The 19,931-nt window shown below is 37.0% G+C and overlaps 1 protein-coding gene across 7 annotated transcripts in view; it reads right to left on the reverse strand.

The window, feature by feature from the left end:
• The window catches only part of MYO16 (myosin XVI), a 363,630-nt gene that overhangs the window by 215,841 nt on the left and 127,858 nt on the right, over positions 1-19,931 (reverse strand). For all 7 annotated transcript variants that reach the window (XM_038163728.1, XM_038163644.1, XM_038163898.1 and 4 more), the window contains one exon: positions 19,558-19,701. In XM_038163728.1, the coding sequence (XP_038019656.1) occupies positions 19,558-19,701 (144 nt within the window). The remainder of the gene's footprint in view (positions 1-19,557; positions 19,702-19,931) is intronic.

Genomic DNA, 19,931 nt, shown 5'->3' on the forward strand with positions numbered 1-19,931 from the left:
AGCTATAGAATCTCTGATGTTTTCAATGTTTTCATTTCAGAAAACCAGAGTAGAATAGCTAATTTCCAAATGTAGTGGTGACCCTAGAGTAACTCGAGAGCTTAGGAGCAATATTGCTGAAGTTAGACATGCACAGTTCCACAGCACTAATCTAAGTGTACACCCACATTTTTTACCAACATGATGCAGTTTAGGATGACTTCCCACTCAGTGGAAGAGACATGAACAACTTCAGATTCAGTGTAGACTACATGATCCAATGTACATCTCCACTGCATCTTACCCCATGATCACATCTTTGTGTAGCTACCCTTGGAGCTTATTTAAGATAGTACAAGGAGCACTGCTTTTGCTTAACAGGATGCTGTAGGGGCTGAACTCTTCCTCCCCAAATCATGCTCCAGAAGATGAGGAAAGAACCAAATAGCTTCTGAAATCTAAGCACTACTGGAAGTTTTGATTTGCAAGAATTTACAAGACCTAGCAACTGCATGACATCATCACGTGAACAGTCCTCTACAGAGCTCTGTCCCTATAGAAGCTACCCCTTGCCACCTGGGACAGGCACCCAAGTATAAATGCAGTCACAAACTCTTAAGACTGTGTTGCTGCAGCTGTATCCAGTGGATCAATGTCCTAATTCCCACTGCTAAATTAAAAGTTGAGTTTAGTCCACATTATACAGTTAGGAAGACTAAATAGTGATAGTGATAGTGATGTTTTTTAACTCAGAGGCAATCAATAAGCAATTATTCTCTCAATCTATCTTTTTTTAAAATAATTAACTGATTCTAAAAATCAATTTATCATGCACAGGGGCAAATTTTTCATTAACTATTTAATTTTTTAGAAAGTCTTAAAACTTCCTTCTGTACCATTTATTATGTGCCCAATATTCCTTCCTACTCCTTCTTATTTCCAGTGCTGTGATACAACTTATGATTCCCAAATGAAAAATATATCTACCTACCATTACTCAAAAAACAAAACAAAACAAAACAAAAACAAGGGCCCAGGAATCTCCGTTCTGAGGAATGTGTCCTTATTTAAAGATTTAAAATTATTTATTTCCTTCTGTGTCTCTGAAATCCACAATATTTTTTGTATCGACACTCAACCTTTATCAGGATAGATGAAAACCATATGAAAAGTTGTGGGCTTAGACCTTATCCAGGTATCTCCAGTATTCAGGCACAGAGTTCTAACCACTGGGTTGTATGTCCAGAAACTCAATGCTATCACAACAATATGGACAGGAGTGTAATCTGATTTAGGCATTGTTTGAGGACTCCTAACTCACCAAGGCTCCCCAAGGACTTGGGAGAGATTTGGGCATTTCTCTGCCTAGGTACTACCTCTTGCTTACCTTCCCAGCTAGCATGTCACAGGTTTTGCACCCAGACAACATCGTGCTCAGAAGGGTTTCCTGGTGGAACCACTTTCTGAACCAGAGTCAGCATCAATCCATTTTAGGTGGAAATTGGGAAGATTCCTGAAAGTCTGACTATGATTCAATGAAATTCTTGAAATCCTTCCTTCTGTTGCATACCTTAAATTATTCTCTCAAACCTATGGGCCATGCAGCTTATTTAAATATTTGAAATAACTAAGTAATTTAGCCTCACTCATATAGTAGAAAGTCCCAGATGCATTATAAAATATTTTCAATACAGAAATGATGACCCAGCAATTGCCTCTGTCACCTAGGATTACCACCATGAGGTTTTATGAAGGCAATCAGAAATACAATAGACCCTGAGGAATACGTGAGTATGTGTGGATACTAAAAAAAAGGACGGAGGAGGAAAAAAAATTAATACACCTGTTGCTATGGAAAAAAAAGAACAAAATAAAACAAAAGCAAAATTTTCTCCTAATAGGAGGCTTCTGCACAGTTCTTACAACAGTTCAATTGTTCTACAATATACCAGCTGTGAGCAAATTGTGCAGTCACTTGTCAACCCCATCACAAAACCTGACTTTTTTACACCTACTTATATTCTTATATTAGTAATCTATTTTTATTCAATTCCACATATTTCATATGTATCTAACAGTATACACTTATATACATGCAAATGTAGAAACATTTACATAGTATTCTCTCATCTATGTTCATCAATTTCTTGCAGGGATAGGCTAGCATTTTTTCATTGACAGCTTGAACAATTCACTTTTTCATATTTTTTTTTAAATATAACCACATGATTTACAAACTGCACCATTTTTCAGACGTCATTAACCAAGATTAAATGGAATTCTTCATAAAACATTTGTGGTATTTCACTTCCTGTGGCATGTGTAGTTGAGTTTTTCCCTCTTCACTGACCTACTTTTTCACATTAATTCCATGAAAAGGTTTTGCTTGTTGAAGGACATCCAAAGTTTACACACACACACACACACACCCCTGCATGTTCTCACGTATGCCACAGCTACTGTGCTAATCCTACATCCTTGCCAAAGTCCTTAGTACACAAACAGTTAAAAAGAAAGCAAAAGTAATCAGGATATAAAGCTCTATTTGTTTGAGAATAAGGAAACATACAGGAAATCCCACATGCTCATGGCTCCATGGTGTCATGCAATCTTGCTCTCTAACCTCAATGGCTTGCATAAATTTTCATTCAAGATACCACATCCCACAAATCTAGCTGGCTCCTCTCTTTGTGGCTGCTTTAAACCTATTTGAATCTCATTCCTTAACAAAGCAAAAGTAATAAAGTTGCTCTACACAGTGTTGTGGTTTAGGTCATTAGCACTGGATACCATTTTACATAAATTCACAATGCTGAACAGATGAGGACCACTTCTCAAGGCAAAGCTCAAAGAAAAAAAAAAGCTGAAGACTTCACCACATTAGGAAACCACAGACAAAGAAATAAAAAAATTAAGTGAGATTGAGCAGCTGCTCTCAGTTCAAAAGCATGTCTTCCTTCCAACTCATTTCAGCAACAGACTTTCTGCAGGCAGAAAATTATTTCACAGAAATCACAATACAGCTACTAAAAGAGCTGGGGAAAAAAGTGATTACAATTATAGATCCTCCACTGACAGTTCCCCTACCTGCTGCCATCATAATTGAGTTTTGCTTGCTTAGTAAGAAGAAAACTGACAGACACAAGCTGAGTAACCTCTTTTGTATTCTCTTTATGAGCATAAAACAATCTAGAAAATATTTTAGTTAATCTAAATATTGTCTCTCAGAACACTGATTGCAGACTTAATACTTTCATTTTAACTTTTTTCCACATAAACCTTCAAGGAAGACCCTTCCCCATGACACCAAAGATTCTTAAGATATTTGGGAGATAGATAAACAATATCTACCTACTCCAGAGTAAATAAGATTCCTGTTCCAGAACAAAACATCAAAAGAAACCCATGAAAAAGGTTGATTCGGGACTAGAAATCTACCATGAAGGAAACCTATTTCTAAATATTTGCTTTTACTCCTCTACCCCCTAGGCTTGACAAAGAAATGGAAAGGAATCACAAACATTTATAAGCTATCTACAAAGATATGGAAGTCCAGTACAGCCATGGCAAACAGTACAGTCACCTCAAAGCTGCTCTAGCTGCAGTTTTGGCTTTATTGACCCTTAATGTAGCTTGCCAAAGGAAAAGTTAAAAAAAAAGACAACATACTTCCCTTGTGGAAGATAAGAGTGTGTCTGATGGAAAATCATTCTCAAAACAAGGATATCTGCTGCACAGCTAACCCTAGCAGCTAACCCTCCTTCCTTTCACAAATCTTGAAGAAAAGCAAGGAAGTGGAAATTTCACCTGTACAAAAGCAATCCTTTAAAAATCTCATTCTTCATCCTTTATCAGACAATTTCTATCACTGCAGTCTGTGGGGTGCATACCTGATTTTTTTTTTTTAATGGGAATTTCAGTAACTCCAGACTGATGACTTGAGCTTCAAAGTATCATGTTTTACAAATAATAAACTACATCTTCTCTTGGGCAGTTGAGTTACTTGCAGTTAGTCAAGTTCCACATCAAAACACCACCATCCCTCAACCATAATGGATGCCATAACTTTTCCAAAATAAAAGGTTTTCACCAGTAAATTCTTATGCATTGAAACGTGAACAAATAAAAGTATTGAAGACATGCAAACAGGGGCCTCATTAAATGGGAGTTTCCAAACTGAAAATATTTTCCTCCTTTCTTTACAGAGTGTCTCTTAGCAAAATAACCAGGACCCAAACTTCATATTTATGCATATAAATTCAGAACTAAAATCTATGGATCACAAATCAAAGTAACAACTGTTAGGTACACTAACAAATGTTTCATGCATGGCTTACTTGGGCTTGTGTAGCTATAGAGAAAATGCAGGGAACAAATGCTCCTGCTCAGCTGATTTCCTTCATAGTAGGGCATCATGTTAAGGTGTACTCATGAAAACAAATTCTCCCTTAATACAAATAGAAAAGCCTCTCACTTCCTTTTACATGGACTTGCAGAAAGCACAGCTCTGCAAACTGATCTGACCCAGCACACCATTTACAGGACTCCTTCCACAACCTTGAATCAATGGTTACCTGCAGCAGGAGTTTCCACCTCTTATACAGGAAAGGCTGCAATATTACTGTCTGCAAAATTTGCTCTACTTAAGGGCTTTCAACTCTGTAAGACTTGCTACTGTCTATAAAACTATGCCTGCCACATTACCAAAACTTTTCTTTCACAGGGAGTAGGAACTGTCTGCCATCTGGATGAGCTTTACTTGTGATATAATAAAGGTCTGAATTAATTTTCAGCATGCCTGATCCCACCCACATCATAAAAACACAAACACAAAGCTCAATCCCTTATGTCTGTGACAACACAGCCTACGGAATCAAAGCTGAATTCAGAGCTTTATAAGTGCCCTCCAGGCATATAAAATAAACTGAAAAGGATAAAACACGTATCTCCAGAAAAACACTCTCAATAAATCAGGAGAGAATGCAGTGTTGAAAATTCTATGCTAATGCTTTTACATAAATGCTAAAATAGATGCATTTCTATTATTACAAATTTATGTTATGCCACTATTACTCAATTATTTCTATCATAGGTACATGCTAAACCAGCCAAGGAATGATCATAAAAATGTAGTTTGATATTCACTCATCTTTGTGTAAGTAAAGTATTTCAGCTGCTCTGTGGATAAAAGTTCTTTAATTCATGGCTCTTCTGAGTTCCATGTTGCAAAAATGGGCACCAAAATCTGAATACGCAACTTAACTGCTTATCAAAACAAACTTATTTTCTCCTTACAGTCTAGAAATTAAGATTTATGGGTTCATGCCAGCATACATAAAGAACATCACAGTGTTCCAAAAATCCCAGGTGTGCATCTCTGTGACATGCTGGGTAAAAAAGGACAAAAGTATGTGCCAGCACAGTATCTATTCATAAAAAACATTGTATAGTTGTATATGCCTACAAAAATCCCCAATTGTATTTGAAAATGTGCTTCTTGGTAGTTGAATTACTTCTCAAAATAGTAAAAAAAAAAGTACTTTAAAATCGCCAAAGTTCCACAACCATTTTGGCAACCATTTAGTTCATGAATAAAGCATTTTCCTCCTTAAACTAAGAGAATGTAGGCAATGTCAGTTCACAGAAAAGATTTTCAGTAGAGTTAAAAAAAAAAAAAAGGCTGTCATGGCACATATTACAGATTGCTTGACAGGCATAGTCTGTTTGACTAATGCATGCAGAAGATAAAAGAATTAGCACTGATGACTGAAAATGAAAGACCAACATTTTCCCATCTGTTTGTGCACCATGGGGACTTAAATTCCGCCCATCAGCTGGAAGGCATGAAAAAGGCAAAGAAAATCCCACTCAGTTCCAGTACTGAACACTTCTGAAAACACTCTAGAAGTGTAGCATGTTTGCAACAGCATCTTTCTAAGTAAAATACAACTATGCATGCAATTATGAAATAAAAAGTTAAAACCGACTTATTCAGAAGAGGTCAAATAAAAAGTAATGAACATTTCTCAAGTTACCACTATTGCCATGTCCTAGAACTACAAAATTCATGAGGATTGGGGAACATTCTATTAATTCTAAAGGCATACAGATTTGTACTTGGATTTTAATCAGACAGCAAGTTGTCCTTCATGCTGGTTCTTCAAATTCTGAATCCTGATAAAAACCACCAAGGTTTCTTAGAATTCAAGGTCTTAATTTCTAAGCTAAATATAGTCTGATTTCCTTGACTTAGCTTTGCCTCAAGCAATTATTTTTATTTTCTCTCTTCTCCCACAAATATCTGGAAATGCTGAGAAACATCCAGCTAGTTTGACTAGAATTTTGAAGAACAGAATTATTTTTGTTACGTCCATTTCTCTTTCTTAACTTCCATACTTTATTCTGAAGTTTTTCAACAACTTCAACTGATCATTCTTAATGTCATGAAAATCTCTACCTCAAATTCATGACTAAATTTTCCATACAATTTGAACACTAATTGCCTCAGCCTCAGTTTGTCTTCATATGTACTCACTGTCGGTTTTATATCTGTGAGGAAACAGGCCTTAACAACAATATTTTTTCTCTTGCTTTTATTGGCTAGGTGTGCATTCAGGCATGAGACAGTTTAGTTTACCCACAGTGTAGGGCAAACAAATCTACAGTTTCTGGTGTGACAGGCCATGGGCAGAACATATTCAGTTCTAGGGCTCTCACATAACTATGAGTTTAAACATCCAATTCTCCAGCCCCTGCACACATGCTTTATTCAATCAGAAATTACAGGAACCAATCTTACTCTCAAGATATGCACTTGTCTTAATACAATATCAATATTTCAATATTTTACCTGCCAAAAATTTTCCTTCCATTGAAAAAAAAAAGTGTTACATGAAAGAGCAGCTAATGAAGAGTTATATATCTATGATTTTCATCTCCAAAGCCAAGTATGACAAAAAAAGAAAACAATAATGGTGTTTCTTTCTTACTTTCCTACTTTATGAAGATACCTCTTGGTTCAAAATACACGTTGCACATTTTCAGTAAGGGCTTCTCCAAAAAGAGACAAAAAGATGAGGCATTAGGGTAGCAGAAGGTCTCTAAGAGCATGAAGACACTCCTTTTAACTTAGTATGCAAAAAAAGAATTCTGTTTGGAAAAAATACATGAATTGGATGTACCTGTTTGAATGTCACAAAAATAAGTTGATATGCTTTTAACTCTTTTAAAACCATTTTATCTGAAAGGGTGAAAAAAAGAAAAAAATTCAGAATGTATTTTCTCACTGAAATTTTCTGTTTTTGTTGAAAGTGGAGGTAGACTAAAGACTTGAAGAAATTATAGAACACTTGACTTGCATGTTATATATCACCAAAAAAAAAGTTCTTTTTGCCTAGAATAGCATTCTCATTCTGTTTTATTATTAAGACACTGCAGCAAAAATCCAAAAGATCAGAATGAGGTCAAAAAAAGGATAGTTGAAGTACAGAAGGAGGGGTATTTGACTCGATATTGCCAGCACTCAAATTATTTGGCAAGAAAAGGGAATTAGAAAGGAAACTTCAAAGAGCATTGATGACTAAAGACTAAAATTTCCCCATCTGTTTCTGCACATGGGACTTGCAAACTTCCCATCAGTAGCAGAGCTTATGGAAAAAAAAGAAATTATTCGAGCACTGAATGTCTCTGATAACAGTATAGAAGCACACTTTCTTCTAATTTTATTTTAATTGTAATCATTAAAAATTATGACAAGCACACAGTAAAATGATCAGTCCCTGTTTTATATACTTATAATACTCCAACAAAAGGTCACTTTTCAAAATTACTGCCTTTAATTTTTAGAACAAATAGAAAGAAAATCTTCACACAGCAGGGAGTGAGCCTTTGGAATTGTCTGTCAAAAAGTCTTTTAATCTGACACCACAGTTAGAGTTGTTACATTATAACCATTAAGCAAGCCTGTAATTACATAAGGTCAAACAAATCTCATACTTTAGAAATTAAAAAGATCATTTCCTGGGGTTAGCAAGAGCAGTCACTTGTGTACAAAATCGGACAGTTAGTAAAACATAGCTTTATTGCAGGCAAAATGGAGAAAAGAAGCATCCTGTAATGATCCACTACTGTATAAAGCAAAACATATATTTATAAATTCTAGCAACACAAGTATAACCACAGCTGGCATTTATATATTTACCAAACATAAGACTCCAGGTCTCTTTGCAATAATTGATCTCTGTGGATTAATATATAATATTGGAAAAGTGATGAAATTTTACACAAAATTGAAATTAAAATAAATACTTCAAAGATATAAGGCTGTGCTATTCAAGGATTTGTGTATGTGTTTTATCAGACAAATTTTTTTCTTCATGTGCATAAAGTGTAATCTTAGCAGTCAATGTTGAAGTAATAGGCATTAATCTATCAACTGCCTATCACCTTGCAAAGAAACAACTGTCCATAATCAATCCCTTACCATTCTCTGGTCTTCATTCGAGAAAATGATTTTTTCCACCTTCCAGTACTGTCATAATTTTAAGGAACTTCCTTCTTCCCAAAAAATGCAAGTCAGTAATCTTGTAGTATTCACTAATTCAACAAATATTTTCCATTATTTAACATTTGGAAAAATGTTATTTACTGTGTTTTAAAAATTCACAATATATCATAGTTTCTAATGGGAGAAATTTAAATTTCAGACAAATCTGATTTCATAAACGTCAACTTCAAGTAGCTGAAGATACAGCTGTTATTTAGAAATAATATAAAGGCTAGTTTTCTCCTGTGTTTCCATAAGCCAGCTTTTATACATTTTCCGACATCTCTTTAGCCTTTCATCCTTGCAGGCAGCAACCATATCTTGCTCAAACTCATTATCAAACCAGAAAAAATAAAGTACATCCAACTTTCCATTATTTTTCTTTTCATGACTTTAACTCCTACACTTCACTATCCAACCCAGTCTCATTATTTTATATTGTTCTACACTGAACTGAATTACCTACTTTTTCCACGCATAGTCCACACCAATTATTCTAGATTTGGAAAATCAATGGTTTTGCTCCACCTTTCCTATTCTAACTGAAAAGCCTTCAAACACATGTGCAAACCTGAGTCTTTTAATGACCTTCGCGCCACCTCATTTATTAGCTCCACTAACCCTGCACTGTTACAATTTACCTAAACCATCTGCTTTCAATATATAAGCCAGTTTTTCCTGCAGCAGTTTTCTTTCCAATGACTTTGCGCATCAATCTTTATGGTGGCATATCAAGGTAAGTTGTCCTTGAACTTTTGATAAATTGTATCAGTGCTGCAATTTCCCCTACTGGCTCACTCACAGAATCAAGAATTCATGGACCTTCGTTTGATGGCTCTTTTTTCAAAGGTTCATGCTCCCAAGCCCTCCTAAATTATGCATTACAAACTATGCCATAGTGATATTTCATTCCAGTATTTCTGAAATGAAAACACATAAAAAGCCATATACAACTGGGAGGAGGCTGTTGGTTTGAGTGGTTTGGGGAATTTTTTTTTTAGCATTCAGGAACAGCTCTTATCCAAATAAATAATATATTAAATAATATAATAAAATAATTTTTATTTTATTCACTAATGGTACTAACATTTTTATTATATTATTATTATATTTTTAATGAGAAAAACCGGGTTGAATACTTAATAAAAAAAAATCCTAATGATATGGTGACTTTGCTATGATCTGATGATGATCATAGCAGAATCTAATGATCTAATGACCCACCTAATGATATGGTCTGCTTCTAAGTTCCGTTTATGTCAATACTTGATGTCAAAATGAAGTAAAAATCTGTCACAGTTGGAAAACATTGCTCACAAAGATATATAGATCCAAATGAAAGAAGTACATTGTTGTCATGATTACTAAATAATACTGACTTTCCAATCCCGTATACAAATTAAACACATGCTTTTTATTTAAATTTGGCTAGAAAATGTCCATCTTCCCTGAGGACAAAACTTCCGAACATTTTAAAAAATAATAAAGCATCATTCTTCCCATTGAAAATCCAGATTTTTTTTTTTAATAATGAATTTTTCTGAAGAACACAATGAATTACTGATCTAAATGCCATTCTCAACTTATTTCCAGAGACTAAACATCTAGCCTTTGTGCCTTGGGGATTCTTTTCTTGAGGAAAAAAAAAAAGCCCTTTTTTTTTTTCTCCTTTGATTTCATGCTATTTGGCCATTATGTATTTTGCTTTTGAATATCTGGAAACAGTATTAAAAACAAACAAACAGAAATATTTTCAAATGTTTGAAAAATGGTATATTTGCTCAGTACTTCACTTTTCTTTCTGAACTATGTTCTTCCATGAATTTTTCTCCTGTCTGTTTTTGGGCTATAGAAATCTACCACAGTCTGACAGGCATTGAATATCTACTATATAACTTTACTTGCTATTTATTTTTCACAATATTATGTTTTTAATATCCTCTGTATGTTACTTTATTGTCTTACGAACACAATCAGAATAATTATATCCACACAGCCTTCTGAACAGCTGTCATGTGTAAATATAATACTAGAATGGATCTCCTGAAGCATCACTTTGGTAATGTAGGTCACACATAACACAGAATCTCATTCACAATTTTAAGATCAATTTTAAAGCCAATTAGGGATCAGGTTTGGGGTTTTATAATCCCTATTACTCCTGCATGGAATGCTGCTTTCCAACATATGTCTCCTAACATTAAGAAAGCTTGGTTTAATTTCTGTCTTTATTGTTGGACACCTCTGCAATCATTTGCTTTCATGCTAGCAGTAACTTCAAGTTTCAGAAGCTTTTTCTTATCCCTTCCTCTATCCTGATATACTTACAGGAATTTCAACCTCCCTGATTTGATTTTTTTAAGTACAACATATTATTTTTACTCCCTTCTCTTAAGATAGGCTTTTTACTCTCATGCTTATCCTAGCAGGTTTCTTTGGTACAATTTCCCATTCCTGAAAGTGGCTGTAGATAGCTAACTGCAGGCTGTCCGTACTTTAACAGTAGAAAAACCACTCTTCCCTTTCTCTCGGCAACATCTTCATTCTGACAAATCCAAGAATCTGTTTTTTTCCCCACCTGCAATTACATGTTTGCAGCGCACAACTGTCTTAAAATTGACTGAAGCTCTGAGGTCTTTTTTTGAATTTCCAGCTGATGGTTCTGGACCATATCACAGAAATGTCTGTTGCTCAGAGCACGACCTTGTATTTGTACACTGAAATTTCAAGCCATTTTTAAGTCTTCAAAGATACCTTATGATTTCTGCACGACATTATAATCCTCACCCCAAAAGATAAGACATCACAGCATTGTCTTCAACACATTTCATTATCAGACCTCTATTTTTCTTCTCAAGACTATCACTGAAAACTCTAAATAAAATAATGTCATAGAGCCAATCCTAATGAAACCTCAGCAACTCTCAGGCCCATTTTTCTATTAATAGCTAGGCTGTTGTCTTGTTACCAAGTTCTTCACTACCAAGCAGCTTCTCACTTCTGCAATTTAACTAAGAGTTTTCCTCAATTCCCTAGTTACCCCATGAGCAACTCACAGAATAATTATGTCAATGATTCAAGAAGAGGCCACTTGGCATGAAGAATGAATTTCACCTTCTACAAATATCCCCCAGTGGTGGAACATCCCCAGACCATCTTCTTCATAGCACAAAACTATGTTTACTGAAGATCAAAGCCAGATGTTGATTTTCATTATCTTTTCATTCCTTGATCCTCTTCTCTAGGGAAAAAGAGAATTAGAAAGAAGCTTATCCAAAATTCCCCATTTTTTCCATGTTGTCCATCTCTCAGCATACTTTTCCTGATCTGCTCCAGCCAAAACTGGGGTTGGTATTTTTTCCAACAGGTCTAACTGTCTTTTGCCTCCAGAAGCTTTTGTTTTCTGGAAATGCTCTGATGCTAAGAACTCCAGTGTATACAGATCTGCTGCTTAACAGCCACAGTCTGTGCCCTAAGTCTCATCCCCAGCCCCAAATGTTTTCCACTTGGACAGAGGAGGGAGGATGAAAGGGAGGGAGGGACGAAGAGAAGCAGAGAGGGAAAGTGTGTCGGTTTGTGGGTGAGATTTCTAGACATCAAAGAAATATTTACAGACTTTTACATCTTATTTTCTGTGTCTACTTCCCATGTAAAAAGGCTTTGATTTATGCCATGATTTAACATTCTTTGTACAGTGAACTGCAGATTCTATTTCACTGGCTATTTCTCCTGTCAATTGAAGTTCAATGCTATTTCTTTTCTCTCTATATGATCCTGATTTCTTCTCTAGGCTATCTCATTACTTTCATGATAGTGCTCAAACTTAAATGCTTTGACCATTTTGCTGTATCCAGTTAAGTTCCTGATCTTATCTCTCCTTAAACCACCTTTAGTGCTGCATGACTAGCTAGATTCATCACTTTTTGCCAGTCTTTATGGAGAAGGACTAATATTTCTACAGTTTCCCATAAGTTTTGCCATCTGGTGTTTAGCAGCTAATTAAAAGGCATCACGTAGATTAGTTAATTAGTGGCCTTCATCTAGGTTAGTTTTAAGTTATCTCAGCTAGCAATGATGAAAGGCTATAAGCCAGTAGTACACACTCTCTGGAAGTTCCCTCCTACACTTCTCACACATCCACCAGCCTCTGCAAACTGAGTGAATTCAAATAGATACCCACAGCTTTCAAGAAAAAAATGCTATTTAAATTTCCTTAGTACAAATATTGTTAATTGCCTCTAGAAAGACAGAAGAATCATTTTTCTTTTGAACTACATGATCATATATACTGTAAACTGTTAGCCACTGTCTCCTCATGACCTCTAACTGCTCTTCATTGTTTCCCCTTCCCTGCTTCCTCTCATATTGACTCCAAGGAGGAAGTCATACTGAGCAAGATTGAGTGGGAGGGCAGAATTGCTTCCTCTGAGGAAGTAATTGTTTCTGGAACTATGAAATAGAAAGACCTTTCTTTAAGTTTTAAAGATAATGGCATTTTGATAATTCATCTCTGCTTGCTAACACAGCCTGATGCAGTCGCAAAGAACAAGGGCAAAATAACTATGGAACTGCTGTCTGAGTACACGACTTCAGATTTGTGCCATTCTCAACTGCATGGGGGAGCAGAAAAGAGAGTTACAGTCCCATAAAGACTTCCTTTCTACTCCCACCAGGAAGTCAGTTTATGTAAAAATATATCTGTTTTTGGAGAGGGGATTTTACACCAAAATCAAAAGTAGGTTACACATACAGTGGATAGTATTAGATACCTGACATTGCTCATCTATTTTTGCTGTAAATCTAATGAATGATTTTACAGTAATTCCCTTTTGCACACTGCCAAGCACAGATTTTCCTAAGTTCTTAAATAGGGAGTGAAAAAATATTCACCCTTAATTTTTTTATTTATTTGTACTTTTAGCCTTTTATGCCAGATTTGCATTTTGTGCTTCAATTCTAGGTTCCAAAAAGTACACGATGAAACATTTAATCAGTTAGCAGACAGAAGGTACACTTACTTTTCCTAGTAAGGTCAGTTAAAAGAAATGTATTAAGAATGTTCTGAGGATGTAGTACTAATCTCTTCTTTTCTAGTTAATTAAGTGCCAGGTTTATCACAGCAATGCTTTCAGTTCTATAAAAGAATAAATAAAGAATAAATCTCTACTGTGTCACATACTGTCCAAACACCAAAATACTCCACCTTCCTAGTTTCATTTGACAAGATCTGCCTTGAAGATGGTGAAACTCTAACATTCATGTTGCTCACTAAAAGGTACCTTCTGACCATAGAAAAATTAAGTGAAGTACACTATAAAAACACAATCTCATCAACTTTCTTTTTCTCTGTTGCTCTTAACTTCGGGTCAGTCAACATCAAAATATTTCATGATTATTTGGGAGTGCAAGAAGGGAAAAAAAAACACCCCCAAAACCAAAATAAATCAAAGGTACAGTAGAAAAGAAAAATCATAGTTATCAACCTGTAATGTGTGAGCCAAACTGTACAGCTTCACTATGATTACCTGTGCTATGCTCTGAAATTAATGTAATAAACAGCAAGTCATAAAGAAACCTGTGGTTTGCAACATAGCCATAGTTATCTTGAGGAAAAGAACTGAATGTAGGAGCTCAATATGACTGTGAACAAGTGCTGATCCTCAAAAACACGGAATTCATGATGCAAAATAATGAAGACAGAGTGAACAAAAATTAAAAAAAAAAGAAAGAAAGAAAATACAAGGTTCTACAAAGTGGTATTTTTATCTACCTACCCTGGTGCCTGAGTACCAAGCTTAATATACAAAATTGCAACAGTGTCAATGTTCATTCCACCACATGTATTCAGGTTCTGGCTGGGATTGTATAATTTTCCTCCCAGTAGCCAGTGTGTGTTTTGGATTTATGTTGAAGAGGGTGTTGATAACACAGAGGGGTTTTAACTATGGCTGAGCAGCACTTACACAGAGCCAAGGCCATTTCTGTTCCTCACCCCACCACTGCAGGCTGGGGGTGCAAAGGAGCTGGGACAGCTGGCCCCATCCCTTCAGAGGGATATCCCACACCATATGGCCTCATGCTCAGCATATAAAGCTGGGAAAAGGAGTAGGAAGGAGGAGGATGTTCAGAGTGATGGCATTTGTCTTCCCAAGACACTGTTACATGTGGTGGAGCCCAGCTTCCCTGGAGATGGCTGAACACCTGCCTGCTGATAGGACAGGGTGAGTTAATTTTTCTTTTGCTTTGCTCATGTCTGCAGCTTTTGTTTTCACTATTAAACTGTCTCTATCTCAACCCACAAGTTTGAGTAATCACTTTTACCCTTGTGATTCTGACCTGGGGGGAGCGAATGAGAAACTGGGTGGGGCTGAGCTGTCACGACAAGAAGGTAGTTTGAACAGTGCACAAGTAAAGTGAAGGTTACCCACTCTTATGTATCAGTTAAAAGTATTTGAAGACAAAAAATTGTCTTTTGTGGAGGAACAATTAGACTGCAAGGGATGGGTACAAGTTTAAAGCCATAGCCATTTAAAGGACAGGGAGAGGACTGAAAAAATGCTATAGCTAACAAAGCAGAAGCAGCATCTGAATGCTGGTGCTTGGACATTCTGCAACTCTGGCAGCATGAGACAAAGAACTAAGGTACAAATCTTGGCTAGTGTTTCAATTCAATATAGAACAAGTGTAAGGAATTAATAAAAAATACAATGTTGCAATGCAGTCCAAATGATGAAAAAGACCACACCCCAAGTGGACAGAACTGCTGACAGCGCATCCACTCCTAAGCCTTCAAAAGGCTATGAGGCAAGACAGAGCAGATCCTGTAGCAGGCACAGGCCCTGCGAACCTGCCTTGGCGTCCAGAGACAGAATGCTGAGTCAGGATGACTGGACAATAGGAGCCCCTCTCTCCCGCTTTCGGACCCTTGCTTATCTCTCTGTAAGGCTATAGGTCACTTTCCTTTAACCCTTACCATTGGACAATTCTCAATCCTCCCTAACCCTATATAAACCCCTGTTTCTGCCCGGCTCATCGGAGCCACTGTCCCTGAGACCCTTCGAGACACCCCGTGGAAGAGCTACAAAGACGACCAATAAAGACATCGTCTTGGAACCTCACACAGCGCTCTCCTCTCTTTCCTGGTCTTCCGAATGCCTGCTGCGTGCCCCAGCCAAGCTTAGCAAGCCTTAAGAGCTGAAATCACTCATGAGCTGATAATCACTGAGCTGTATATCACTAAAGGCTTGCTAAGGCATAGGCTGGTGGCACTGCCAGAGCTTGGGCTGATTAGCCCCCCTCAGAGCTATGCTATCCAGCTTTGATGCAGCTCCTGGGTACACCCCGTAGCCCAGCCAGCAGCATTAAGATCCCTCCAATAAATCTGGTTGCCGTTCATGCTCTTAAGAGATTTCATGTGGGCACGAATGTATACAAGCCTACACATATTTGTTCTTAAATGAAAGACACTTCAGCATTCTCTTCAACTTGCTACAGGAGCGTCCTTCATCCAAAATCCATGAAGAGCAATTCCCTGTGCCACAGGGAGAGCACGCCACACTTCTACAGCCAAGCAGTGACTGATGAACATGGCCTTTCCCACCTCATCGTCGTGTACAGCAGGCAGTCCTCCATGGACCACCTCGGAACTCTGCATCTCCTCACGCGCCAGCGGCCGCCCCGGGCTAAGCTCCTCATTGACCAACTGCTTAGCACACACGGGATGTCTCTCCTGGCTGCTCAGTCCAGTGCCCCCCTCCCCTTGCTGACAGGTACAACACTGAGGAGACATAAATATGTCCCTGGAAAGCTGTGCCACCTGGGGTAAAGTGTCAGGAATTGTGGAAAGAAATAGCTTCGATCATTTCATGCTGCATTCATTTCAAAAACAATATTACTATTCCAATAGCCTTCTAACAGGACACGACAGAAAATTACCACATTGCAAACAGCAACAGCCCCTCCTAGTTTGCAGTGAATGACCTTTGATTTTGTCATTGCTATCCACCAGAGCAAAGAAATTGTGGGTCACCACAGTTTACGGGATGAATGACAAGCCACTATCTTGTCTCAGCCAGAGAAAAACGAAGACCACCAAAAGTGGGGTGAAGTCAGAAACTGGGAGTGTTTAAGCAAATCTTCACTGATAGCCTTCTGGGATCTACATATGCTTTTTTTTTTCTACTTCCCTCTCAAGAAAAGTTTTAAGTCCTTAATGAGGAAATCTCTACTAGCTTCTGTGACAGTTTTCCAGAAATCTGAATTGAACAATTAAAGGATCATGCCGTTACATTTTAAGTCACATCCTTAAAACAGAAAATATGGTGTTGTCTGGGCTATAAATTCAGTCCAGAGGAAATATTTATTTAAAAGTAATTCCTGAGGTTACAAGAAGCACTATTTTTTCTTCCAATGAAAAACTGTGGCATAATAGAAGCTGACTGTAGCTCATATTGGTATTATTGAGGTTCATGCTACACATTAGACATGGTCCATGAAACACTAACCTCAAGGAAAAGTAATTTCTAATATGAATTGCTCACGCAAAGGCAATTCAGAATTGTGAAAAATAAGTCTCTCCAACTTCAATTTTCATCTTCACATTGTCAAATGTTATCAAAGAAAGCATTAATGTGATGGTTCAAAACTTACTGTTTTCCTAAAAATATTTCCCTTCCTCTGCCATATCTTTAAAAATCTTTAAATCTCAAAATTTTAAAACCTTTATTTTGAATCTAGAAGGGAGAGTATAAAGATATTATTTCTCTAGTCAAGGAAACTCTGCCTTTAGAAGTGCTGACCACCTAAATGTGGGCAGATTTACTGGAAGGTATCACAAATAATATGGACAATTCAAACTTTATCTGCAAAAATCCATGTGTGTACCCCTGCTTATTGAAATTTTAATGTATTAGGTAATCAAGTTATCAGAAAATAATTAGAACCTTCAGATGAAGGCAGCTTGTAATGAACAGGGTCCAAGTCAAAAACATTCAAATGATAGGCACAGGAAAATTATTTTGGATATAACCCCATACAGCAATACTTGATTAGATTTAGCTTCTTGAAAAAATGGTCAAGGAAAATTTTACAAATGCCCTCTACAACCTAAACTGTTCCTCTTAGTGACAACAGCACTATATTCAGAATTTCTGAAAATTCCCTCCATTACAAGAGTTTCCCAGAGTGCAAGAGGTTTTTATAAATAAACTGCTCTGTTTTAGTTTGTTTATCAGTCTAGGAGTACATTCAGAATACAAAGGATACATAGGCTTCAGAGGTATCTACAGTGGACAGATTGAGGTAATACAAGAGATAAAACATGACCTGGAAATTTTATCCTTTATTTGCCAGGAATAATGACAATGTTTAAAACCTGATCTGTATCTGATCTTTTTTGTTGTTTTGGTTTGTCTGTTTTGGCTTTTTTTTTTTTTTTTTTTTTTTTTTTTTTTTTTTTTTACTGTAGATGTTGGACAGTGACTTTGTTTGTGGACTTCCCATCCTTGAAGATTTGGGCAAGCTGGTGTGCCTAGCTCTTGTCTGAGCAGAGAGAATGGACTAAATAATCTCCTAAATAGATTTCATGAAATGTTTTATCAAGTATACAGTCTAAAAATATATCTCCCTTCCCTTTACATGTAACACTGAAATGCAATTATAAGTATGACAAGAAACTCTGATCTTGCAATGACCTATTTAAAACATTAACATTTTTAAATTATATAAAAAGACTAAAAAACTTTAAGTCAGACTGTGAACTGTTTCTGAACTACTGTTTTAAAGAGCAAGATCACATGAACTTAGAAAAAGAGCACACTCTATAAAGCTAGAGTTTTTGGTTCTAGGAAAGGAAGTACAAAACAGAAACCAGAGAATCATTTAGGGTGGAAAGAACCCTAAAAGAGAGAATCATTTAGGGTGGATTTAAGATTATGGAGTCCAACCATTAACTCAGCACTGCCAAGTCCACCACTAAACCATGTCCGTATCTGTCACATCTACACACCTTTTCAATACTTCCAGAGGTGTTGACTCCATCACTTCTATGGGCAGCCTATTCCAATGTTGACTTCTCTTTCAGCACAGAAAGTTTTTCCAAATATGTAATCTAAACTTCCCCTGGTGCAACCTGAGGCCACTTCTTCTTGTCCTGTTGTTTGCTACCTGGCAGGAGAGGCCAACCCCCACCTTGCTACAACCTTCTTTCAGGTTTTCCCTGAGCCTTTTCTTCTCCATCCTAAACAACATCAACTCCCTCAGCTGCTCCTCACAGGATTTGTGCTCCAGACCATTCCCCAGCTCCATTACACTGCCCTGGATTCTCTCCAGCACCTCAGTGTCTTTCTTGTAGTGAGGGGCCCAAAACTGAACACAGGATTTGAGGTGTGGTCTCACTAGTGCCGAGTACAGGAGGACAATCACTGCCTTGGTCCTGCTGGCCAAACTACTGCTGATACAGGCCAGGATGCCTTTGGCCTTCTTGGCCACCTTGGCACACTACTGCTCTCTGAAAAGGCTGAATGCTATATCTATTACTATATTGTGCAAACTCAGCACTAAAAAGTCAGAGTTGCTTATATAAATATTCAATTTGTCTCATTTTGACCATGTCCACAAACACTTTTTATGAATACTGGGTGTAAGTGAGCCAATACTTGCTTTTCAGAGGAAGCTTTTTATAAGATTGTCTGAAAACTCAACCCTCAACAGAAAGTGACAGGGAGAAAAGAAAAGAAATTATCTGAATGTCCCATTTGGGACTGAGTGCTTATCAGAGATATAAGCTCCGGACCACAGGGGAGAAATAGGAGATACTTGACAGTGATGTTTGCAATTTATTCTCATTGAAGTCCTAAATATGCCTTCTAAAAATCCTGAGCAGCAAAGCAATGTCAAGAAAAACCAAACACTGTACATGTTTTCACTGATATGATTAGTAGCAACATGCTGCATTCATACAGCAGTTTCAGACCTTAGGGTGCTCCATTCTGTCTCCTTTTCAAGCACACAATGCATTGGCTTGCTTTACTTACTAGTAGCAGTAGCAGGACAATATCAGGATTATCACAGGCACAGGCTACATGCATTGATGTCCAAAAATCCTCATCTTGATGATTTACATTTACTCCTCTGTCAATCAGAATTTCTGCAGCAAATGCATTATCGTAGCGAGCACACTGGAAGAAAAAAGAGCAGATTAGGGGTGGTGTTTTCCTCAGTGAACAACTAATTTATTACATACAATTTAAATTGGGCAGATGACGCATTGTAGTTAAGCTGCTGTGTTTGTAGGGAACGACAACTGAGGAATCTATAGAAATAATTGTGTGAAGATTTCCAGTTCCATGTGCATGATTCACAGAATCCCCTATTTCCTTATGAAATCTGCTGAATCTACAATAAGGAT

This window comes from Motacilla alba, chromosome 1 (genome assembly GCF_015832195.1).
Source record: "Motacilla alba alba isolate MOTALB_02 chromosome 1, Motacilla_alba_V1.0_pri, whole genome shotgun sequence".
NCBI lineage: Eukaryota > Metazoa > Chordata > Aves > Passeriformes > Motacillidae > Motacilla > Motacilla alba.